The 25,012-nt window shown below is 47.9% G+C and overlaps 1 protein-coding gene across 2 annotated transcripts in view; it reads right to left on the reverse strand.

Annotated features, from left to right (window-relative positions):
• Window positions 1-25,012, reverse strand: part of garnl3 (GTPase activating Rap/RanGAP domain like 3) — a 351,911-nt gene that overhangs the window by 318,963 nt on the left and 7,936 nt on the right. Inside the window, exons 1-2 of one of the 2 annotated variants that reach the window (XM_052036964.1) lie at window positions 3,409-3,448; window positions 3,260-3,321 (exon numbers count right to left, since the gene is read on the reverse strand). The exons of the other annotated variant lie outside the window; for it this stretch is intronic. Coding sequence (XP_051892924.1) covers window positions 3,260-3,300 — 41 coding nt within the window. The 5' untranslated portion in view covers window positions 3,301-3,321; window positions 3,409-3,448. Of the gene's footprint in view, window positions 1-3,259; window positions 3,322-3,408; window positions 3,449-25,012 lie in introns of those variants that run through there. 2 annotated transcript variants of the gene reach the window in all.

The raw sequence follows: 25,012 nt of genomic DNA on the forward strand, positions 1-25,012 counted from the left end.
ATTCACTCATTCCCACCATTACTATTGAGGCATTGACACTGAAGTGGAGAGATATAATGCATGTTCACCACAATTTATATTGTCAATGTTACAATTCATAGTTGAAGTGCCGTCTTGCCAACAGTACTTTACGTCTTCTTGCCACTTCAGATTGCATTCATATAGTGACTTTCACATCCATTTTCAGTATGTCTCAAAAGCACCTACCAACCCTTCACTGTAGAAATCATAGCAGCCAATTTGCATGTAGCAAACTCCTACAAACAACTAGACTGCAACCAGACCTCCTGTACAAGTACATAGAACATAGAACAGTACAGCACAGGAACAGGCCCTTCAGCCCACGATGTTGTACTGAGCTAATTAAACTAGTAATTAAATGCTGAACTAAACTAATCCCTTCTGCCTACACAATGCCCGAATCCCTCCATTCTCTGTATATTCATGTGCCGATCTAAGAGCCTCTGAGACACCTCTATCGTATCTGCCTCCACCACCACCCCTGGCAGCACATTCCAGGCACCCACCATTCTCTGTGTAAAAAAACCTGCCACGCACATCTCCTTTGAACTTTCCCCCCTCTCACCATAAATGCATGTCCTCGAGTATTAGTTAAAAACGAGAATGTTGGAAATACTCCAGACAGCAGAAACAGAAATAACACTTCAGGTTGTCGACCCTTCATCAGAACTGTGCTAAACTTTCCACATGGAGTCATACAGCACGGAAGCAGGCCCTTCAGCCCAACCGGTCCATGCTGGCCAAGATGCCCATCTAAGCCAGTCCCATTTGCCCACATTTGGCCCATATCCCTCTACACCTTTCCTATCCATGTACTTATCCAAATATCTTTTAAATTTTGTTATTGTACCTGCCTCAACCACTTCCTCTGACAGCTCATTCCATACACCCACCACCCTCTGCGTGAAGAAGTTGCCCGTCAGCTCCCTTTCAAATAATCCACTTGGAGTGGGTGCAAGCCCAAAACCCTCACTTCTGGAATCCAGTAGAGAGAGTTTGGGAGATCATCGACCTGAAACATTAATCCTCCTTCTCTCTCCACAGAGGCTGCCCAACTATCTCCAACGTTCTCTGTTCAGACCTCCTGCACCTGTTTCTGAACTTGTTTCAATAATGTTGATCAAATTATGAATAATGACTTGGACATGGGGAAGGGTGTGGGAATCTCCCTGCTTCTTCGGAGCAGGTGAAGCCTCATCTCTGGCAGAGCAGCACTCCCTCAGCACTGGACCAGACTGTCGAAAAAACGTTAAGAAATAAAACTTATGACATCTTCTTACATGTTGCACAGCAAATGTATTTACTTTTGCATTGAAGTGACTGTTGCCTTGCAGTCAATCCGATTGGCCAATCTGTGCACGGCAGCATCCTACAAGTAGTAAAGAGGTAAATTGCTCTAGGGGACTTTAATGCTGGCCAGACTTGAGGTAAACCAGCTACTCTTCTCCTTAGGATCAGTCAGTAGACAGTGCTTCGGTTTGACATCAACGGACAAAGGGGTGGACATTAATGAGCAGATGGGTTTTTAAATAACAATCCAATAGCTTTGTGTTTATCATTAGCAAGAGTTTTTTCAAGGAGAATTTCAGACCGTTAACTACAATTAAACTTCACTGTTGTCAATGGCGGGGATTTCAACTCCCGTCTCTGGAGCGTTTGTTCTGGGTTACTGGTCTCCTCCACCATCACCAGCATACTCAGAGCCCTCCCTTGGTAACACAGTACAGGCGTCCAGGTTGGAGAATGGAAACTAGCAGCGGGCTAAAGTAAGAAGTGAAAAATAAAACATTTCCTGTCTGTTTCTCGTCCACACCCATTCTATATTAGCCAAGTCTACTGACTACTGAGAGCCCTGGTACCAGGTATCATCTGACCCAGGCATGCAGTGCATATTGTTGACTCAAACCTTCATCAACCACACTCAGTATCACACATGGTAAATATTATTACACTATAATAGTAAGACAAGACTAAAGGTTACAAAACCAATTGCTTAATTAAAACACTTTGAATCGTTGTTCCACCGTACATTCTCAAATACGCAGTTAAATGCTTCCTAATGATTTCCCCTTTCAATTAATGGCCCTCGAGGTCACTGCATGTTCCGCTACTCTGCTCCTGGGGGAAATAGGGAGATAACAATCATACACATTCACAGCAGGATGCTTCACACAATGGTCCTCAGTGTTATGGATGTCTGGACCATGAATATAATGGGCTCAGACTGCATTACCTGCGTCTGACATCACTTGCTTTTAGCCTTTTGAACCACCTTCAGGTTCCTCTGTCAGCATTTAGTTTTTTTCCCCCAACAGCAGCTAGAATCTGTCCCATTCAAAGATCTATAACAGCATTCGTGTGGAGTTTGCATGTCTTTCCTGCGACCGAGTGGGTTTCCCCCGGGTGCTCCGGTTTCCTCCAAAGATATGAGGATCGGTGGGTTAATTGGCCGCTGTAAATTGCCACCAGTGTGTAGGTGACTGGCAGAATCTGAGGGGAGTTGATGGGAAGAAAATGGGATCAGTGTAGGATGAGTGTAAATGGGTGCTTGACAATCAGCGTGGACTTGGGAGAGCCCATTTCTGAGCTGTATGATTCTATGAGCAAATAAAAAGAAGAAAATGTGCTTGTTCTGTCCTTGGTGTAGCAGGACAGACACCAAAATCTGACCATTACCGGAGAGGGAGACACTTGCCTTCCCGGTTAACAGATCAGTCCTCTGCCCCAGGCACCTGTCCACTGCGGGCGTCAATACAGTAACATGCCACCCCCCCCCCCGCCCACTGTGGACATCAATACAGTAACCCCCCCCCCCCACCACCCGCCCACGGTTACCTGAGGGGAGCTGGGCAGTGATGGATGGAACTCCACCCTGTAACCCCACACCACCAGCAGGGCCCTGCACCCAAGCCCGAGAGGTCAGCTCCCCTCACGTTCCCGCTCACTGACCCCGGCGCCCCTTGACAGGTGGGGATCACCAGTGGAAGCCGACCCCCCCCCCCCCAAGTCAATCGCCTCATCTTCCAATAAGCTCAGGGGGCAGAGCAGAGGGAAACACTGATCAATACCCTGACCCGGAGAAATCAGGTCAGTGGCAATCCCCACCGAAGGCACAAAGCACCAGCGGCAAAATCATCCAGCACCCCCTCAGTCATGCAAACCAAAGTAACAAACAAAGGCAAAAAACACACCAGAGAATAGGAGGAGTAGGCCACTCGGCCCATCAAGTCTACCTCACCGTTCAATGTGATCATTGGCTGATCTGCCCCCAGGCCTCATTCCTCTTCTGTGCCACAGCCCCTGCAGAAAGGAATTGTTTTGAAAGCAGGATTTGCAAAAGAAGTATGTCCCTCCTGTCCCTGCATGTTAAACAAGCTCCCTTGGTACCTTTGCATGCCCTTGGATTCCACAGTGTTGGGTAATCAGTGCAATAGAAGACACCAGTAACGTGGGCTGGGGCCTCCACAGGTTCTTGATAACAGTGCAAGCAGCCCCCGCAGACCTGGTATTCCTGTTACGACTGCTGCAGTTACAGTGGGCTGCGTCCCTGAATTCGTTCACGGCCTCTGGCACATCGCTGGCTAAGCCCAACATCTATCACTCGTCTCCAATCACCTTCCAACCAAACAGCTTGCAGGGTCCTTTCAGAGGGCGGGCAACCACATGCCTCTTGGGTCTGGAGTCTCACATAGGCCAGACCAGGGGTGAAATTCGTGTCTTTGCATCTTGGCAGAACTCCTTCCCTAAAGGTCACAATTTTGCAATATTCTTGTAGTATCAGGACAGCCGCTGGACTGGAAACCTTTTAACTCCAGAGATGTGAGTGCAACGACTGACTCACTGCTGACAATGTGCCAAGGGAATGGATAGGAGGGAACCCAGTTGACTGACACCGAGTTCCTTTTACATTGAACCCAGAACAGTACAGTAGAGGAACAGGCCCTTCGGCCCACAGTGTCTGTGCCAAACACGATGCCAAACGAAACTAAATCCCTTCTGCCTGCACACTGTCCGAATCCCTCCATTCCCTGCATATTTACATGCCTACCCAAAGCTCCTTAAACACCACTATAGTATCTGCTTCCACCAACACCCCTGGCAGCCTGTTCCAGGCACGCACCACTCTCTGTGTAAAAAAAACTTGCCCCGTACATCTCCTTTAAACTTTCCCCCTCTCACCTTAAATGCATGTCCTCTAATACTTGACATTTCTACCCTGGGAAAAAGATTCTGACAGTCTACCTTATCTATGCCTCTCATAATTTTATAAACTTCTTTCAGGTCTCCCCTCAGCCTTTGATGCTCCAGAGAAAACACCCCAATTTATCCAACCGGCATGGTAGTGTAGCGGTTAGCATAACGCTATTACAGCGCCAGCGACCCGGGTTCAATGCCCACCGCTGTCAGTAAGGAGTTTGTACGTTCTCCCTGTGTGTCTGTGTGGGTTTCCTCTGGGTGCTCCGGTTTCCTCCCACATTCCAAAGACATATGGGTTAGGAGGTTGTGGGCATGCTATGTTGGCGCCGGAAGCGTGGCAACACTTGCGGGCTGCCCCCAGAACACTCTACGCAAAAGATGTATTTCACTGTGTGTTTCGAGGTACATGTGACTAATAAAGATATCTTATCTTATAGCTTGTACCCTCTAATCCAAGCAACATCCTGATAAACCTCTTCGGTATCCTTCCTGTAATGGGGCGACCAGATGAAATTCAGGTCTTTGCATCCAGGCAGAACTTTTTTCCCTGAAGCCCAGTGGTCACAATTTTGTAATAGTCCTGTAGTATCATGACTGACGCCCCTTCTAACTTAAGAGATGTGAGTACTGCAACTGACAATGTGCCAAGGGAATGGGCAGGAGGGAACCTCGATCACCGACACCGAGTTTCTTCTTACCTGGTTTCTCACTGGGGCAACATGTCATGATGACTATGGTGCCCATTACTGTTCAGACTATTGATTCCCATACTACCTGGTAGAGGGGCTGGAGCCCCTCAAAGCTTCTTCTGGTCTTGGTGCAGCTCAGCACAAATGGTGGCAGTGCCCAGAAAGGTGCAGAAATCTGCCGGTAATGTGATGGAGGGACGGTACAGAGGTGTCACCCTGCATCTGCTGGTGAGACTGGAGCCTTTTCCAGGGAGCTAACTCCAGAGTCCCTCCAGACCGCAGGCTCCACTTGGTGCTGATTGGAGCCCTCGAGTTCAAGCCTGAAGCCTATTGAACCGAGGAGAACTGTAGCACGGTGCTTCAGTTACTGGGGTGAACTCCATCAGCTACAATTCAAGGTCATGGGCTTGAAGCCCAGCATATTAACTGGTTGGTTTATTGGTTTACTATTACTGTCACTTGTACTGAGGTATGGTGAAAAACTTGTCTTGCATACCGTTCATACAGATCAATTCATTACACAGTGCATTGAGGAAGTACAGGGTAAAACAGTAACAGAATGCAGAATAAAGTGTCACAGTTACAGAGAAAGTGCAGTGCAGGCAGACAATAAGGTGCAAGGCCATAACGAGGTAGATTGTGAGGTCAAGAGTCCATCTTATTGTACTAGGGAACTATTCAATAGTCTTATAACAGCGGGGTAGAAGCTGTCCTTGAACCTGGTGGTTCTGGGGAATTTAGATATAAGGGAATCAAAAACTACAGGGTATAGTTTTAAGGTGAGAGGCGAAAGAGTTTATTTTGGTATTGGTATTGGTTTATTATTGTCACTTGTACTGAGGTACAGTGAAAAACTTGTCTTGCGTACCGATTGTACAAGTCAATTCATTTCACAGTGCAGTTACATTGAGTTAGTACAGAGTGCATTGAGGTAGTACAGGTAAAAACAATAACAGTACAGAGTAAAGTGTCACAGCTACAGAGAAAGTGCAGTGCAGGTAGACAATAAGGTGCAAGGTCACAACAAGATAGATGGTGAGGTCATAGTCCATCTCATTGTGTAAGGGAACCGTTCAATAGTCTTATCACAGTGGGATAGAAGCTGTCCCTGAGCCTGGTGGTATGTGCCCTCAGGCTCCTGTATCTTCTACCTACAACTTCTTCACCCAGAGGGTGATCTATATATGAAAGGAGCTGCCAGAGGAAGTGGTTGAGGCAGGTACAATAACAACATTTAAAAGACACTTGGACAGGTACATGGATAGGAAAGGTTTAGAGGGATATGGGCCAAACGTAGGCAAATGGGACTGGCTTAGATGGGCATCTTGGCTGGCATGGACCAGTTGGGCCGAAGGGCCTGTTTCCGTGCTGTACGACTCTATTACACAGGGCCTTCAGGAGGGGAAATTATCATCAACCAGCACGTGACTTTATAATCACTAATGTAGCTGGCTCTAAACCTCCGTGTGAAATGAATACGTGAGCCAACCAGTTTACCAGGCAGCTGGGGATGGAGAACTGCTAGCCAGAACATCCTGTAAGAAAGATCCAAGTCCAACAGCACTCACGCAGGCCCAGGAGTCGAACCAGTAGAGTTCCCAGGCCAGCTGGTCACAGCTTCCCCACCCCAGCTAGAAAAATCCAGGCTTCCCTCTTATTGACGCCCCCCTCCTCCCAGGTCCTGCCTGCTGCTTCTCACTGTTGTTATCCGTTTTCCAGGAGCACCAAAGGATAGAAGGCTATGGACCAATGGGGCTAGAATAGATGGGTACTTGATGGTCGGCATAGACATGGTGGGCCAAAGGGCCTGGTTCTGTACTGTACGGCTCTAGCAATCAGAGGGTGTTTAGCCCTTTGCAGGGCGATAGGCATAGAAAGACTTCCCAAATTACACACCATCCTGACTCGGGATTATAAGATGATAAGATATCTTTATTAGTCACATGTACATCGAAACACACAGTGAAATGCATCTTTTGCGTAGTGTTCTGGGGGCAGCCTGCAAGTGTCGCCACGCTTCCGGCGCCAACATAGCGTGCCCACAACTTCCTAACCCATATGTCTTTGGAATGTGGGAGGAAACCGGAGCACCCGGAGGAAACCCACGCAGACACAGGGAGAACGTACAAACTCCTTACAGACAGCGGCCAGAGAGAACACGTGAGGTAATCCCAGCAAATGACCATCAGTGAATGTGTTGCAGCTTTACACCAGGAAAGGAGTATCCCAAAAGGAAATTTCCCATGTTAAAGGCACTGCTTGGATGGTTTTCACTCCAGCGGCCAAGACTGGCACCTGGGACCTTCTGCGACCTTATTCAGCATCAGGTGCCCCTGGCAACCCCCGCGCAGCTGCTGACTTGGTTGCCATGGCAAAATGATGTCATGCTCCAAGTGTTAACCCGTTAGCACAGCACTCCAAACCTTGGGCTGATGATACAGCGCTGATGGATGGTCGCTGCAGTTCTTCCGGTGAAGGTACTCCCACAGTGCTGTTGCCTGAGGGAAGTCGAAGGATCACACCAGCAGCCCCTCCCTCTGCAAAAGGCCCAAACCATGACCCCTACCAGCTCTGGAGTGCCTTAGTGAAATTCCGAACCATCAGTGTCAGATCTCCTGAACATCCAAACATAAAGCTATTTACTTTTAACACACAGGTAGAGAATAGGAGGGCCCATTTCAGTGCTGTACAACTCAATGACACTACCAGCAGGGTAAAGGGGCCAGACGTAACAGAAGCCACTCTGGCTTAAGTTATGAACAGGTAGGAGTTACGAAGAGTTGGGTATTGGAGGCCAGTAAGTTTGCTGCAGGCAGATCTAACAGACTCTGAGAGCAGTGAATTGTACCAGGCATTAAATTTGAAGCAATGTCAAGCAAAACCAAAAGAACAAACTCCAAACAGGATGACTGTGCTTCAACAAGATACTTTTCCAAGCAGACAGGGGTCATCAGGGCAAAGGGTTTAGCCGGACAGTTCCCTTAACTGACAGATGCCTGCATGAAGCCAACTCCCAGCCTCAAACCTGTGAGTGTGTGGTTGCAACAGGCATCTATCAGACTAAGAAAGTGTATTGCCTCACACTGGAGACACAATGAGTATGTGAAATGGGAGAGAAACACACTAAAGATGTAAAAACAGAAAATATTCAGCAGTTCAGATACATTGTGCAGATAGGAACCGAGTTACTATTTCAGGTCAGTATCTTACCTCAGAATGGGATATACTTACAACCAATAAACCACTATCATTTTCGAAAATCAAGCAAGCAAGGTTGTACACGGTTAGTCCCCACGGATGTCAAAGCTGCAGCACTCCCTCAGTACTGACCTGGAGACTCCGCCTGTTCTCTAGAAGGGGATTGGAACCCACAAATTACTGGTGTCAGAAGTAAGAGAGCTAACCACACCTGGCGACTTAACATACCTACCAGATGTGTTCGGTTTGTGGTGGAAAGCACAATCCTTCAATGAATATACCTCAACTGAACTTACAGCACAAGCATCTGTAAAACTCCATTATGCTTGGCTTGTTCCTCAAACAGCTAATCCATTCTCCTTAAGATATAATGCAGACAATGTTAAAACAAATTTCTGTAAGCTTTTATCATTTGTACAGTGAGACTGGGTTGCATAAATGTTGAGCTAATTATATTTGTAGGGTATTTTTCAAACTAATATCTTGACGCAGACGTGTTTACTGTAGGACGAGTTTAACTATGCACATTGCAAATGCTTGCTGCATTTTCACACATTATGGGGAACTTGTAGGTGTGAATCACCCCACCCAATGAAATGGCTTTAACTCTTTCCTGAAGGGTTGATATTACACAGATCAGGGGTTCACTGTTTAAATGGAGCTTCCAGCAAATATTAGAAGTGAAAGGCATGCAAGTAACTTTTGTCATTCTACGGGGTAAGCAACCTATGCTACATCTCCAATTATTAATGTTCTTTTATTTTAATCCATACAGAGTCAATTGTGCCCCCTCGTGTATGGTACCCAATGCAGCAAAACAGATACTCCAAGCAGCAGCAGCTCAACAGCGCCACCAGGAACACTTCAGTGGGACTGCACCCTATCGCAACTTGTTTGTTTTGCAAGTGAACATGAAAACCAATATAGGCCATCCTTGGGCTGCAATCGCCCAACTTAGGGACACACCTACATTCGAGCGAGCTCCCATAATATCATTTAATGCAAAACTCTGACGTACAGACATATGTTCGTTCCTGCGAGCGGCTAAACTAGTTTCCACTTTAAACAATTATCAGTCTCATGTGGTTACCGCATCGTGATTTTTGTTTGATTTCTAACTTATGGACAAAATTGATTTATGGATGTTTGTTAAAACGAAACCTGTTCATTATCTATAACAGTGAAGCTCCAATAATCCAGCACACTCAGGACTTTGCTGGCTGATTTTCCAGACTATTGGAAGTTATTTCTATTAAAACCCCCCAAATGCACATTTAATACATGTTGCACAGTGATAAAATAAATTTTCCAGTGAAGTCAGTGCATTAAACAGGAGTTGCCTCAGTGAGTCAAGCAGTGCCCATGGAGGGAAATGGACAGGAGACATTTCCGGTCGAAATGGAAATCTGGACGGATCTGGGCCCAACACATCTCAAACCGAATCAACTGTTCATTTCCCTCCACAGATGCTGCCTGACCTGCTGAGTTCCTCCAGCATTTTGTGTTGTACCAGATTCCAGCGTCTGCAGTCTCCTGTGTCTCCATTAAAATAATGAAGCTTTTCAACTGGGCGAATGAAAGCTTTAGTGATTGAGGTTGTCTCTGAAACACAGTGAATGTATCTGATTGCACCACCTCATCTGGCAGCACGTTCCAGATATCAACCACTCACAATGTAAAAACCTTTCCCCTCACATCCCCGTTAACAAACTTCATTGGGATTTAGTCACGGTTTGTTTTTGTTGTGAGCCGCCCCTGGGTTTTGAGATCCAAAGCTGGAGCAATCTCCAGGTACACACTTGCACAACAGTCTTACTCAGTACACACTGACACAGGTGCACCTCAAGGATGTGTGCTTAGCCCACTGCTCTACTCTCTCTACACTCATGACTGTGTGGCCAGGCACAGCTCAAACGCCATCTATAAGTTCACCAGTGACACCACTGTTGTTGCCAGAATCTCAGATGGTGACGAGGAGGCGTACAGGAGTGAGGTAGATTGGCTGGTTGAGTGGTGTCGCAACAACAACCTCGCACTTAATGTCAGCAAGACCAAGGAATTGATTGCGGACTTCAGGAAGGGGAAGTCGGGAGAACACACACCAGTCTTCATTAAAGGGTCAGCGGTGAAAAGGGTGAGCAGCTTCAAGTTCCTGGGCGTCAACATCTCAGAGGATCTATCCTGGGCCCAACACATTGGCGCAGTCACAAAGGAGGCACGTCAGTGGCTCGACTTCATTAGGAGTTTGAGGAGATTTGGTACATCACCACTCTTGCAAATTTCTACAGATGTACAGTGGAGAGCATTCTGACTGGTTGCATCACTGCCTGCTATGGAGGCTCCAATGTGCAAGATTGAAATGGCTAACACGGGGGGACATAATTTTAAGGTGATTGGAGGAAGGTATAAGGGGATGTCAGGGGTAAGTGTTTTTACACAGAGAGTGGCGGGTGCGTGGAACACACTGCCTGCAGAGGTTGTGGAGGCAGATACATTAGGGACATTTAAGAGACTCTTAGGTAGACACATGAATGATAGAAAAATAGGGGGCTATGTAGGAGAGAAGGGTTAGATAGATCTTAGAGCAGGATAAAATGTTGGCACAACATTGTGGGCCGAAGGGCCTGTACTGTGCTGTAGTGTTCTATGTTCTATATGAAAGAGGCTGCAGAGGGTTGTAGACTCAGCCAGCTCCATCACAGGCACAACCCTCCCCGCCATCGAGGACACCTTTAAGAGGCGGTGCCTCAAGAAGGCGGCATCCGTCATTAAGGACCCTCACCATCCGGGACATGCCCTCTTCATGTTACTACCATCAGGGAGGAGGTACAGGTGCCTGAAGACCCACACTCAATGTTTCAGGAACAGCTTCTTCCCCTCCGCCAACAGATTTCTGAACAGTCCATGAACCCATGAACACTACCTCGTTATTCCTCTTTTGCACTATTTATTTATTTTTGTAACTTACAGTAATTTTTATGTCTTGGACTGTGCTGCTGCCGCAAAACAACAAATTTCACGACATGTGTCAGTGATAATAAACCTGATTCTGAACAGTGCAGTCCTGGCTCCAAGAGTTCATTCTGCAGCCACTCTGCCATCAAGTGGCCGTGATGAGCATTGGCAGTGTTCTGCTGCTCCCTCTAGTCACTGCGACACTTGGGCTGCTGTCCTTTCCTCCCTGGATTTCAAATGGGTTCAAAGGTTCTGTATTTCAATGGCTCAAGAATAAAAGAGCCACGTTTAGTCGCATGGTTCACACCCTCTCAGGATATCACAAGCCAATGGAGGACTGCTGAGTGTAATCTCTGCAGTAATGTAGGGAGCAGGACCATTTGCTCACATGGACAGCAGTGAGTGGGTAATCTGACAGAGAATTCCAGGCAGGAATACCGAGGTCCGAGGTGCTGCGGGCAGTCTGGAGGTGGCAGAACATCCATTCAAGGTGTCATTAGGTTGTCTCACAGACACAGTATGGAAACAGATCATTTCACCACATCAGTACATTGAGGTAGTACAAGGGAAAAGCGGTAACAGAATGCAGAATGAAGTGTTACAGTCACAGGGAAAGTGTAGTGCAGGCAGACAATGAGGTGCAAGGGCCACGATGAGGTAGATTGTGAGGGCAAGAGTCCACTTATCATACAAGAGGTCCGTTCAACAGTATTATAACAGTGGGATACAAGCTGTCCTTGAGCCTGGTGGTGCGTGTTTTCAGGTTTAACAATGGGCAACAAATACTGGGGATGTCCACATCTTGTGGCTGATTGAAAAAAGGTGCACACTCCCCTGTGTATGGAGAACGAATTCTTTTGGAATGTTCTCTCCCCTATGCAAGGAGAGTGAATCAGTTTGGGATGTTCTCTCCCGTGCAGGGAACGTGAATCAGTTTGGGATGTACACTCCTGTGCAGGGAATGTGAATCAGTTTCAAATTTACTCCATAAGATCTGATCAATGGTCCCTCAGGATAGCAGACCTGCCCGCTTTGCTGAGTCCAGCCTATATGTGACTCCAGTCCCCATTTCTTGGGGGATTCTGTCTCCATTCGGGCAGGTGAGCATTGGGTCATGTCAATACTTCCCACAGCCAGGAAGAAATAAAGATCACTGGGGTGCTGACAGAGGATCCAACCCAAACAGCAGCAATGCATCAGATTTTTCTTATATTGATTTCCTCCCCGTCAATCACCAGCTCACTCTAGGTATCTCCGGAGTCAAAGTTAGGAGATATGGATCAGTCGCAATCGAGTGAAACCCAATTCCGAAAGCATTTATAAATATTTGAATAATGAAAGCTGAATAGATAAATAATTGAGCAATTTGTCATACCAGAGGGTCTTGTGATCCATTTACACACTGCGGACATTCACAATACATGACCATACAACCCTGTAAACCTGGCGAAGAGCGGCAATAAAACAGCTCTGACCAAGTTAGTGCAAGTAGTCCCACCCGCCTGGGAAACGGCGTGGTCCCAGTGTGACCCTTGCTTCACCATGGGACAGGGAAACCATACTGCGTCTGGCCTTCAATTAGTTCACACCACAGGACAGATATAGAACATAGGACACAGAACAGTACAGCACAGGAACAGGCCCTTCAGCCTATGGTGTTGTGCCAAACTAATTAAGTTAATGATGCCTAATCCCTTCTGCCTACACAATGTCCGTATCCCTCCATTCTCTGCACATTCACGCGCCTATCTAGGAGCATCTTAAACAGCTCTCTTGTATCTGCTTCCACCACCACTCCAGGCAGCACATTCCAGGCACCCACCACTCCCTATGTAAAAAAACTTGCATCTCCTTTGAACTTCTCCCCCTCTCACCTTAAATGCATGTCTTCAGGGATTAGACATTTTGACCCTGGAAAAAAAGATACCAGCTGTCTACTCTATCTGTGCCTCTCAAGCTTTTGTATCTTCTGCCCAGTGAAATGGGTGGGGGAGAAGAGAGAATGCCTGAGGGGTCTTTGATTATGTTGGATGCTTTACCGAGGCAGCAGGGAGTGTGGACAGGGTCCTCGGCCTGCTCCACTGCCAGCAAACTTGAGGAACAGTCCCTCATTTCCCACCAGGGTGGTCTACAACCCGAAGGCATGAACGTTGAATTCTCCAACTTCCGGTGAACTGCTCCCCCTCTGTCCCTTTTCTCTCCCCCTGATCTACCCAGCTCAATCCAACAACCTAACTAGCCAGCCTCTGCAAGGCAGGTTGGGAACATCACATGGGTTGAGTTTGTTAAAAGACGCACAGGTGACCGCAGAGGCTGTAAATCTGGAGCAACACACAAAATGCTGGAGGAACTCAACGGGTCAGGCAGCATCTGTGGAGGGGGATGGACGGTCGACGTCTCGGGTCGAGACCCTTCATCAGGACTGGAAAGAAAGAGGGGAGACGGCCGGTGTAAAAAGGTGGGGAGAGGGGGTGGAGCAAGAGCTGGCAGGTGATCGGTGGATCTAGGGGAGGAGGGGTGATAGGGAGGTGGGAGAAGGGGGAGAGCGGGAAAGATGCAAGACGCAGGGAGATGGAAGTGACAAAGGGCTAAAGAAGATGGAATAGGACAGGACAGTGGACCATGGAATAAAGGGAAGGAGGCGCGGAGGGAACCACTCCCCTCCGTCCCCTTTTTCCCCTTATCCCACTAGCCCCATCACCCCATCTCTTTCCCCTCCTGCACCCTCTCAATCTGCCCGTCACCCACACACTCCTCCCTCCAGTTCCCCTCGCCACCTCCCTCCCTTTATTCCGTGGTCCGCTGCCCTCTCCTATCAGGTTCCATCTTCTTCAGCCCTTTGTCACTTCCACCTATCACCTCCCAGCTTCTTGCATCATTCCCACTCTCCCCCCCTCCCTATCACCCACCCCCACCTCACCTGGATCCACCGATCACCTGCCAGCTCTTGCTCCACCCCCTCTCCCCACCTTTGTACACCGGCCGTCTCCCCTCTTTCTTTCCAGTCCTGATGAAGGGTCTCGACCCGAGACGTCGACTGTCCATTTCCCTCCACAGATACTGCCTGACCTGCTGAGTTCCTCCAGCAGTTTGTGTGTTGCTCCTGTACAGTTTGTTCAGCTTCAGGAGCCTTGACACACAGTTACAGTGCATTAGGACATTAGAAGTTCAGGCACTTTAAGGCCATTGTGAATGAAGACCCCCAAAGACACACAAGGATGCTTCTTGTTGGCAATGTTAAAGAGCAGAGGGAGGAACATAGAACATAGAAGACTACAGCACAGTACAGGCCCTTCAGCCCACAATGTTGTGCTGACATTTTATCCTGCTCTAAGGTCTATCTAACCCTTCACTACCACATAGCCCCCTATTTTTCTATCATTCATGTGTTTATCTAAGAGCGTCTTAAATGTCCCTAATGTATCTGCCCCACAACCTCTGCCGGCATAAAGTCTCTGACTGTCCACTCGATCTATGCCTCTTATCATCTTGTACACCTCTATCAAGTCACATCTCATCCTCCTTCTCTCCAGAGAGAAAAGCCCTAGCTCACTCAACCTATCCTCATAAGACATGCTCTCCAATCCAGGCAACATCCTGGTAAATCTCCTCTGCACCCTTTCCAACGCTTCCACATCCTTCCTATAATGAGGCGACCAGAACTGAACACAATACTCCAAGTGTGGTCTGACCAGAGTTCTATAGAGCTGCAACATCACCTCGTGGCTCTTGAACTCAATACCCCGACTACTGAAGGCCAACACTCCATACGCCTTCTTAACAAACCTATCAACCTGCATGGCAACCTTGAGGGATCTATGGACGTGGACCCCAAGATCCCTCTCTTGCTCCACACTGCTAAGAGTCCTGCCACTAACCTTGTATTTTGCCTTCGAATAAGATCTGACCACAGAGTAGATTTGACTTCCAGTGGCTTTCAGCAAGTAAAAATAAAGCCGATATATAATAAAACAGTGCAAAATGATTGTTATCAGTGTATTGTCTCCCTGGTTTAAGCTGGAAGGTACATCCACTGGGTCACTTCAGTTTTAATATCAGCCATGTTTCAGTTGGTAGCACTCTTACTGCTGAGTCAGAAAGTTAAAGGTTCAAATCCCATTCCAGATGCTTGAAGAAAAAATTCTAGGCTAGCATCCTTACGCAGTGCTGAGGGAGTGCCATACAGTTGACGGAAACACTTTTTAGATGGAGGTGTGAAATGGAGGCCAACTAGTCTCTCAGATCCCATGACTCTATGCGAGAGAGAAGCAGAGCAATTCTCCCTGGTGTCCTGGCCAATATTCATCCCTATGCTACTGTCTGTGGAGCTGGCTCAGTGCAAGGTGTCTGCCACACTTCCGATGGCCCAAAAGTACTTTGTAAAGAGTATTGGAACAACCCAAGGCTGTGGAAGGTGCTACAAAAATGCACATTTCTCTCCCCCCTCCCCAATGCATTTGATAACTTTAAAGCTAATCTAACTTAAATTGTCAGAAAATCATAATCACGTTTGCCGTCCTTTCAATAAATAGCGTGCACTTCCAGCCCTACAAATCCCCCCACATTTGGAACATTTTAAAGGGCTGCTGTTAGAGACAGCTCACAATTTTATGAATTGGCCATGCAGAATTCGCCCCTTTAACCCACACACGCTGCAGGTCAACTCATTTACTCCTCTGTGCTAATCGCTCAGGTATCAGTTTTCAGTGAAGCCACCACAGCAAGCCTCTCTCCTGACCTGTCATCTACAGAGTAACCCAATACGAGGGAAACCAATTCACTACAATCATTTAAACCACCTCTGCCTCCACAGTCAGCTGTTGCTAACCATACAGGGAGATAGAGAGGCAGACAGATAGGTGCAAGAACAACCAACTTGAACCACCACGTACCACCAGGCTTAAGGACAGCTTCTACCCCACTGTGATAAGACTATTGAACGGTTCCCTTATATGATGAGATGGACGCTGACCTCACGATCTACCTTGTTGTGATTTTGTACATTATTGCACTTCACTTTCCCTGTAGCTGTGACACTTTGTACTGTTATTGTTTTTACCTGTACTAACTCAATGCGCTCTGTACTAACTCAATGCACTCTGTGCTAACTCAGTGTAACTGCACTGTGTAATGAATTGACCTGTACGATCGGTACGCAAGACAAGTTTTTCACTGTACCTCGGTACAAGTGACAATAATAAACGAATACCAATACCAAGTCACTCTCACTGTAGACAGCGGAAGCACAAGAGACTGCAGATACTGGAACCAGGAGCAACACACAGAAAGCTGGAGGAACTCAGCGGGTCAGGCAGCATCTGTGGTGGGGAATGGACAGTCGACGTTTTGAGTCGAGACCTTCACCCGGACTGAAAGATTGAGGGGTGATGGGCAGATGGAGGAGGGGAGAGCGGAGATAGCGACAGAGGCCGGGACGTGATGGGCGGAGGTGAGGGGGCCGCAGATGATGGGATCTGAGGGGAGGAAGGGGGAACGTGGAACCGTGAGGGAGGTGGGGAGGGGAGCAGGTGGGAACAGTTGGGGGGAGGGGAACCAGTGGGAGGAGGGTGTGGCTGATGGGCAGATGGGGAGAGTGGAGGAGGGGAAAGAAATGAGGGGGCTGAGGTGGGTGTAGGAGGGACTGGGTAGATAAGGGGGAGAGGGAACAGGGACCAGGGACAGAGGGGGAGCAGGTTACTGGAAGCTGGAGAACTCAATGTTCATTCCATTGGGTTGTAGACTACCCAGGTGCTGTTCCTCTAGTTCGTGGTTAGCTTCACCCTACCCAGTAGAGGAGGCCGAGGGCAGATATGTCGGAGTGGGAATGAGGAGCAGAATTAAAATGGCCGGCAAGCAGGAGATCCAGACAGCCATGGCGGACAGAGCGCAGGTGCTCAGCGAAGCGGTCCCCCAGTTTGCATCTGGTCTCACCGACGTAGAGGAGACCACATCTCTGATGATACCCTGACAGAGATTAGCATCTCACTCACTGAAAACAAAAGCACAAACATACGCCTCACCAGTTTTGGAATCCCAACGTGACGTATCTTGTTGCTTTGCAGTATGTGTTTGCGATGCCTGAACTCAGATTTCAGCCTATACAATAGCACAAACCAAGAGAGATATCAACTGTTAGAATGGAATGCAAAATGTAACAGCCACTCACGTTCTTCTCAAAACACACACCCCTCTCTCTGTTTACAGCTGCGCGGGTTTTAAGATAATATTCAGAAGAGAAAAAAGGAGATCCAGAAATGATCCGAAGTCTTGGAATTGAAGGGGTGTAGAAAAGATATTATCATTTGTAGAACTAGGGCCCATCCACACAATAAATATTAAATGGAATAGGTAATTCAGCTAAAGAACCATTATTGTGAACGTGGTTAAAACAGATAAGTTGAGAGCAGTTTCGGCAAAATGGCATAAATGCATTTAAGGAGGAGCGATATAAACAGCTGAGAGAGAAAAGAGCAGAAGAACTTGTGTGTCGTTCTGGTCAAAAAATCAACAAGATGCTGGAGGAACTCAGCAGGTCGGGCAGCTGCCGTGGAGAAAAGCAGATGGTCAACATTTCGGGTCAGGACCCTTCTTCGGGACTCCTGTAGTTCTGGTCGCCCTGTTACAGAAAGGATGTGGAGGCTTTGGAAAGAGTACAGGAGAGGTTTAGCAGGATGCTGCCTGGATTAGAGGGTATGGGCTATAAGGAGAGGTTGGACAAACATGCATTGTTTTCTCTGGAACGTTGGAATCTGTGGGGAGACCTGATAGAACTTTATAAAATTATGAGAGGCGTTGATAGGGTGGACGGTCAGAATCTTTTTCCCAGGGTAGAAATGTCAAATACTAGGACATGCATTTAAGGTGAAAGGCGGAAAGTTTAAGGGAAGTGTGCGGGGAAAGATTTTTGATTTACGCAGAGAGTGGTGGGTGCCTGGGATGGTCTGCCAGGGATAGTAGTGGAAGCAGATACAATAGTGGTGAGTAAGAGGATTTCAGATAGACACATGAATATTCAGGGCCTGAGGGGATATGGATTATATGCAAGCAGAAGAGATTTAGTTTAATTTGGCATTGCGTTCGGCGCAATGGGCTGTTCCTGTGCTGAACTGTTCTACGTTCAGCTGCCAGAGGGAGTGGTCGAGGTGGGTACAACTGCAACATTTAAGAGGCATTTGGATAGGTACATGGAGGGGAGGGGCTTGGAGGGATATGAGGCGAACGGGACTAGTAGGGAGGATGCTGGGGTAGGCACGGAGTTGGGCTGAAGGGCCTGTTTCCATGCTGTATTACTCTATGACTCTACGTTCTATGTTCTAACATTGATTGGGTGCCATAAGGAAACGCGGAAGGGGGATCAAGGGGAGTATTCAATAATCCGCTATCCGACTATTCAGAAATCCTGATGGTTCGGCGTCTGGCTCCCCAGGTGATGCTTGCAATATCTCTTCTCAGTTACCTGGTTCACTGGAAACTTTATTACAATACTGTACTGCATCTAAAAAAAGTAAATAATAAGTGCGTTGAGGTATTCAATTATCTGGAAAATCTGCCAGCGATCGGGGTTCAATTCCCACCGCTGTCTGCAAGGAGTTTGTACGTTCTCCCTGTGTCTGTGTGGGTTTCATCCGGGTGCTCCGGTTTCCTCCCGCATTCCAAAGACGTACGGTTAGGTTAACATGGGTTTAAATTGGGCGGTGCGGAAGGGCCTGTAACCATGCTGTATAAATAAAGTCCAGCACCATCAAACTCCCGGATTATTGGAGTCTTACTCTGGCAAATCCGTGAAAAGTCACTTCAATACAGCACAATTGCAATTCAACATTTAACTGTGTGATTTCCTTCCTGCTTAAACTACCCTCTGATAAAATAGAAGACTTTGTAAACACTCAGAAGATCGAGCACCAGGCAGGTGGAGAGAAACAGAGTTAATGGTCCCGGTTCATCAGAGCTGGGGAAGTCTAAGATGAAGGAAATTTTAAGGTGAAGGTGGATATGGGTTGGAAGAGAACAAGAACACTCCACAATTACAGATAATGCATTCCTAGCCTTTGATTCTCTCGTTTCCAGCCTTCACAATTTATCCAGATTCTATCCAGATTCTCCCATTTACACCTCGTACAGACATTCCTTTCATAATTCACCCCCTTTCACCCGACACCAAACCACTTTTGCCAGTCATGCTCCCTGCCCCCGCCTGTCACCCTTTCTCCTTCCCTCCTTGCTCTCTCTGCACCTTAAGGCCCGTTTCACCTCTAACTTCTCCCACCTCTGATAAAAAAAATCGCTACCCCAATACATGAACTCTGCTTCTCTCTCCATGGACGCCGCCTCACCTATTGAGTACATCTAGCACTTGAATCGAAAAGCAAATAAACAACTGGAGATCTGAATCAAGAACAGACAGCAGCAAAAAAACAAACAGCTGGAGGAACTCAGCAGGTCGAGCAGCATCTGTAGAGGAAAACAAATAGTTGACGTTGGCCATTTCTCTGCCTCCACAGATGCTGCCTGACCCACTGAGGTCCCCCAGCAGTTTGCAGCATCTGCACTCTCGCGTGTCTCTACTCCCCCAGACTGAATGCAACAAGTAAGCTTGTGGAACTTGTCCCTCGCCTGGAAGGAGAAGTTGAGTCCTTGGATTGTGGGAAGAGAAGAAGTAAAAGGGCAGTCGTTGGAGTCATGGACCCAGAGAGAGAGAGGGAGACACTACATGGGAACAGGCCCTTCGGCCCACCAAGTCCATGCCGACCATCAACCACCCATTGACTCTAGTCCTACCCCAACCAATTTTATCCTCCCCACATTCCCAGCAACTCCCCCCAGATTCTACCCCACACCTACACACTAGGAGCAATTTACAGTGGCCAATTAACCTACCCAACTTGCACATCTTTAGGATGTGGGAGGAAACGGGAGCACCCGGAGGAATCCCACGTGGTCACAGGGAGAACGTGCAAGCTCCACACAGACAACACTGGAGGTCAGGATGGAACCTGGGTCACTGGAACCGTGAGACAGCAGCTCTACCAGCTGTGCCTCAATGTTGCTCTTTAGTTACATTGCAAATTACAAGGAGTGGAAATGGAAGAGTGAGCCAGGAGTCACAGTGGGTGCAGTCGCTTCCGATAACTTCTGGGCCAAAGGTTATTGCAGAAAGTAAAAGCTCACGGTGGTAACACGTGGATGTGGATGGAAGGTTAGCCGGCTCACAGGTAACAGAGCAGGCAAAAATGGGTCTTAGTCCGGTTCACAAGACATAACAAGTGGTGTGCCTCAGGGATTGGTTCTGGAGGGCTTCAACTTCTCACATTTCAGATTAGTTAGTTTATTGTCATAAACACCAGGGTGCAACAAAATTCCTCGCTCGCATGAAGCCCACAGTCTACACGGTAATAAAAAATACAGCAATAAATACAGCGAAGAACACAAAACAACAGAATGGTGCAAAGATTGCAGTGCCATCTGAAGTCGTGCAAAAAGAAATGCTAACGTGACAATAATGGATAACCGAGAGAGGTGGAGTTAAGAGACCGAGAACGTGGCAGCACCACCGGGAAGGGGATGTGAAAGAGGGGATTGGTTCAGGAGTCTGACAGTAGTGGGGAAGAAGCTGTTCCTGAGTCTGGACATCTGGGCTTTCAAACTCCTCCTGTATCTTCTCCCAGAAGGTAGAAGAGAGAGAAGGGAATGGCCAGGATGGCAGGCATCCTTGGCGATATTGAAGCAACGCACCGTGAAGGTGGAGTGGATGGAAGGAAGTGAGGAGCCTGTGATGGACTGGGCAGTGTTTACCCCTCTCTGCAGGTTCCAACAGTCCAGAGCAGAGCAGTTACCGTACCAGGCTGAGATGCAACCTGTCAGAATACTCTCTGTAGCACATCAATAGAAGTTCAAGAGAATCCTTGTGGACAAGCCAAATCTTCTCTGGTGCCCAAGACAGTACATTCGCTGATGTACTTTCTTGATCGCTGCATCAGTGTGGAGGGACCAGGTGAGGTTGCAGGTGAGATGGATGCCCGGAAACCTGAAGCTATTGACCATCTCTACAGCAGCTCCTTTGATGAGGACAGGGTGGTGTTCACCACCCACACCGTGCACCCCCCCCCCCAACCACCCCTCACTTCCTTAGGTCGACAACCAGCTCTTTCATCTGACTGATGTTAAGAGCTAGGTTGTTGTTCTGACACCGTGACACAAGGTTCATGACCTCTTTACTGTATTCCGTCTCGCCTTTGTTGTTGATCAGGCCCATGACAGTGGCGTCATTGGCAAACTTATCTGAACGTCATGGATACAGGGACTAAAGACATGGTTGCTAAATTTGCTGGTGACACAAATACAGGTAGCAAAATAAGTTGTGAAAGGGATAATGTAGCTTAGAACATAAGATAAGACAAGTTAGGATTTCTTTATTAGTCACATGTACATTGAAACACACAGTGAAATGCATCTTCTGCGTAGAGTGCTCTGGGGGCAGCCCGCAAGTGTCGCCACGCTTCCGGCGCCAACATAGCATGCCCACAACTTCCTAACCCGTACGTCTTTGGAATGTGGGAGGAAACCGGAGCGCCCGGAGGAAACCCACGCAGTCGTGGGGAGAACGTACGAACTCCTTACAGACAGCGGCCGGAATTGAACCCAGGTCGCTGGCACTGTAATAGCTTTACACTAGCACAGGAACAGGCCCTTCAGCCCATGAGGTTGTGCCAAACTAATTAAACTAGTAATTAAATGCCCAACTAAACCAATCCCTTCTGCCTGCACGATGTCCATATTCCTCCATTTGCTGCACATTCATGGGCCTATCTAAGAGCCTTTTGAACGCCTCCATCGTATTTGCCTCCACCACCACCCCTGGCAGCACATTCCAGGCTTCAACTGTTCATAACCCCTGGCTGAAGAGGATAGGGACGAGTGAAGCAAGTGCCAAAGAGCCGATAAATGGAGTAAATGTGGGAAAGTGTGAAATTGTTCATTGTGGCAGGAAAAATGAAAAAGTATTTTATCTAAGCGTTGAGAGATTGAATAGCTGAGAGATGCAGAGGGATCTGGGCGTCCTAGTGCACAATTCACAAAACACTACAGCACAAGTACTGAGGAAAGCTAACAGAATGTTATTATTTATTGCTGGGGGAATTGAATACAAAATTGGGGAGGTTATGCTTCATTTATACAAGGCATTGGTGAGACCACATCTGGAGTACCTACGCAGTATTCATCTTCTTTAAAGCATTGGACCCATTCCAGAGGTTTATTAGACCAATATTTGGAAAGGGAGGGTTTTATGAGAAAAGAACAGACTGGGTTTGTAGCTGCTGGGATTCGGAACGGTGAGCGATGACCTGATTGAAACGTAAGATCCCAAAGGGTCTTGACCGAGGAGGTGTGGAAAAGCTGCTTCCTCTTGTGGGAGAATTTAGAACTAGGGGTCACTGTTTAAAAACAAGGTAAAGCCCTTTTTTTCTTGGAACTTCTTTCCTTAAAGACTCTTTTTTTATAAGGCAAAGGTAAATCAGAATCAGATTTATTATCACTGACTTAGTATGACGTGAAATTTGATGTTTTGCGGCAGCAGTACAGTGCAAATAGATACTTGATTAGCACAAAGGTGAAAGATTAAAGCAGATGAACAGGAGTGCAGAGCTGAGGTTAACATTAGATCAGTAATGATCTTGCGCTGGAGAGAGTGCGGAGGAGGTTCACCAGAACGTTGCCTGAATTAGAGGAGTTTAGTTATGGGAAGAGGTTGGACAGGCTGGTCTTGTTTTCCCTGGAGTGAAGGAGGCTGAGGGGTGACCTGATAGAGGTATGTAAGAGGCATGGATAGGGTACCACAGACAAAAAGCTGGAGGAACTCAGCAGGTCAGGCAGCGTCTATGGAGGGAAACAAACAGTCGGCATTTCGGGTCGAGACCCTTCATCGGGACTAGAAAGGAAGGGGGCAGAAGCCAGAATAAGAAGGTGGGGGAGGGGGAGGAGCACACGCAGACAGGTGAGTTCAGGTGATAGGCGAGTCCAGGTGAGGGGGGGGAAGGTAGGTGGGTGGGGGAGGGGGGAGACGTAAGAAGCTGAGAAGTGATAGGTAGAAGAGGCAAAGGGCTAAAGAAGAAGGAATCCTGTAGGGGAGGGCAGTGGACCATGGAATAAAGGGAAGGAGGTGGGGAATAGATGGACAGGTCATGAGGACAGGGGAAGGGGAAAGAGAAGGGGGGAGGGGGCCATGGGAATAAGGGAAGACAAAGAGGGGGGAGGAGGGAGAAAAAATGGCAGGGGTTCCCGGAAATCAGAGAAATCGATGTTGAGCCCACCAGGTTGGAGACTCCCAAGGCGGAATATGAGGTGTTGTTCCTCCAACCTGTGTCTGGCCTCAACGTGGCGGTTGAGGAGGCCATGGATAGACATGTCAGTATGGGAGTGGGATGTGGAATTGAAGTGGGTGGCCAGTGGGAGATCCTGGCTTTTGCGGCGGACGGAGTGAAGGTGCTCGACGAAGCGGTCACCCGATCTGCGTCGGGTCTCACCGATGTAGAGGAGGCCGCGCCGGGAGCACCGGATGCAATAAATGAAACCCTCGGATTGACAGGTTGCCTCACCTGGAAGGACTGTCTAGGGCCCTGAATGGTGGTGAGGGAGGAGGTGTCGGGACAGGTGTAGCACTTTGTATGGTTGCAGGGATAAGTGCCAGGAGGGTCATCAGTGGGGAGGGACGAGTGTACAAGGGAGTCGTGGAGAGAGTGCGATCCCTGCGGAAAGTGGAGGGGGAGGTAGGGGAAGATGTACCTAGTGGTGGTAAATAGGTAAGAGTAAATAGTCAAAGTCTAATTCCCATGGTGAGGGGTATCAAAAACAAGAGGGCATGGGTTTAAGGTGAGAGGAAGGAGTTTTAAAGGAAATCTGAGGGGAAGGATTTTTTACCTAGAGACGGGTTGGTATCTGGAACTCAAGCCAGAGGAGGTGGTGGAGTCAGATATGGTCAGTATGTTTAAGAAACATTTAGGCATTTGAATAAGTAAGACTTAGAATGATAGAATGCAGGCAAATGTGATTAGTGTAGATGGGCAAGAAAGGTCGGCCTGGACTGGGTGGGCCGAAGGGCCTGTTTCTGTGACTCTACTAAATGGCGGGGTAGGTTTGAGGGGCCGAGTGGCCTACTCCTGCTCCTAATTTGCAGGTTCATATGTTTGGAAGGCTGAAAGGGGAGGGGGGAGACGTAACTGACGGTGGCACCGTGTTGAAGGTGCCAGAAATTACAGAAGATGATTGGATGGGTGCAGAGACTGGTGGGGTGGAAGGTGAGGACGGGGGGTGGGGGGGGGGGGAAAGCTGGGCGGCGGGGGGGGGTGGAGGAGAAGGAGTGATAGCAGAGGAAAGGGAATGGATGTGGCTTTGGGCTTCGTCAACTGCAGTCGTGGGGAAACTGTGGCCAAGGAGAAGAGATCAGAGAAGAGCTGACGTGGAAGATATGGCCACCAGATACAACAGAACCAGGAGAACTGGGAGAATGGAATGCAATCCTTGCAAAAAGACAATGGGATGAGAAGCAGCCCTTTCTGCTTATTTCATATTTTTAGCATCTGCCGTATTTTCCTTCTGAATTCCCTTTAAAATGTCATACCAATGAGCAAAATGGAGTTGATGTAGAAGTTCAACCAGGACTTTATGAACGATGGAGCAGGACTGAGGGGATGCATTCCTGCCCCTAGTTTCCTCTGTTCAGTTCAGCCCCCAGGAGCTGTGTCTGGCTGTCAAGGTGAAGAACAAGATCTTTGTTCCTCCAACTGGGAGTCTGAAAGCAGGAGGTCTCAGGAAAAGCATGTCAGCCATTTAAGTCGGAGCAGAAGGAAATCTTTCTCAGAATTGCACATGTTTGGGATTCTCTGCCCAAGAGGGAAACTATAACGAACAAAAACCAAGTAATCCCCTCCCAAAGCAGCCACACAGACCATGTTAAC

The sequence above is a fragment of the Pristis pectinata genome, chromosome 23 (genome assembly GCF_009764475.1).
Source record: "Pristis pectinata isolate sPriPec2 chromosome 23, sPriPec2.1.pri, whole genome shotgun sequence".
In the NCBI taxonomy this organism is placed as follows: Eukaryota; Metazoa; Chordata; class Chondrichthyes; order Rhinopristiformes; family Pristidae; genus Pristis; species Pristis pectinata.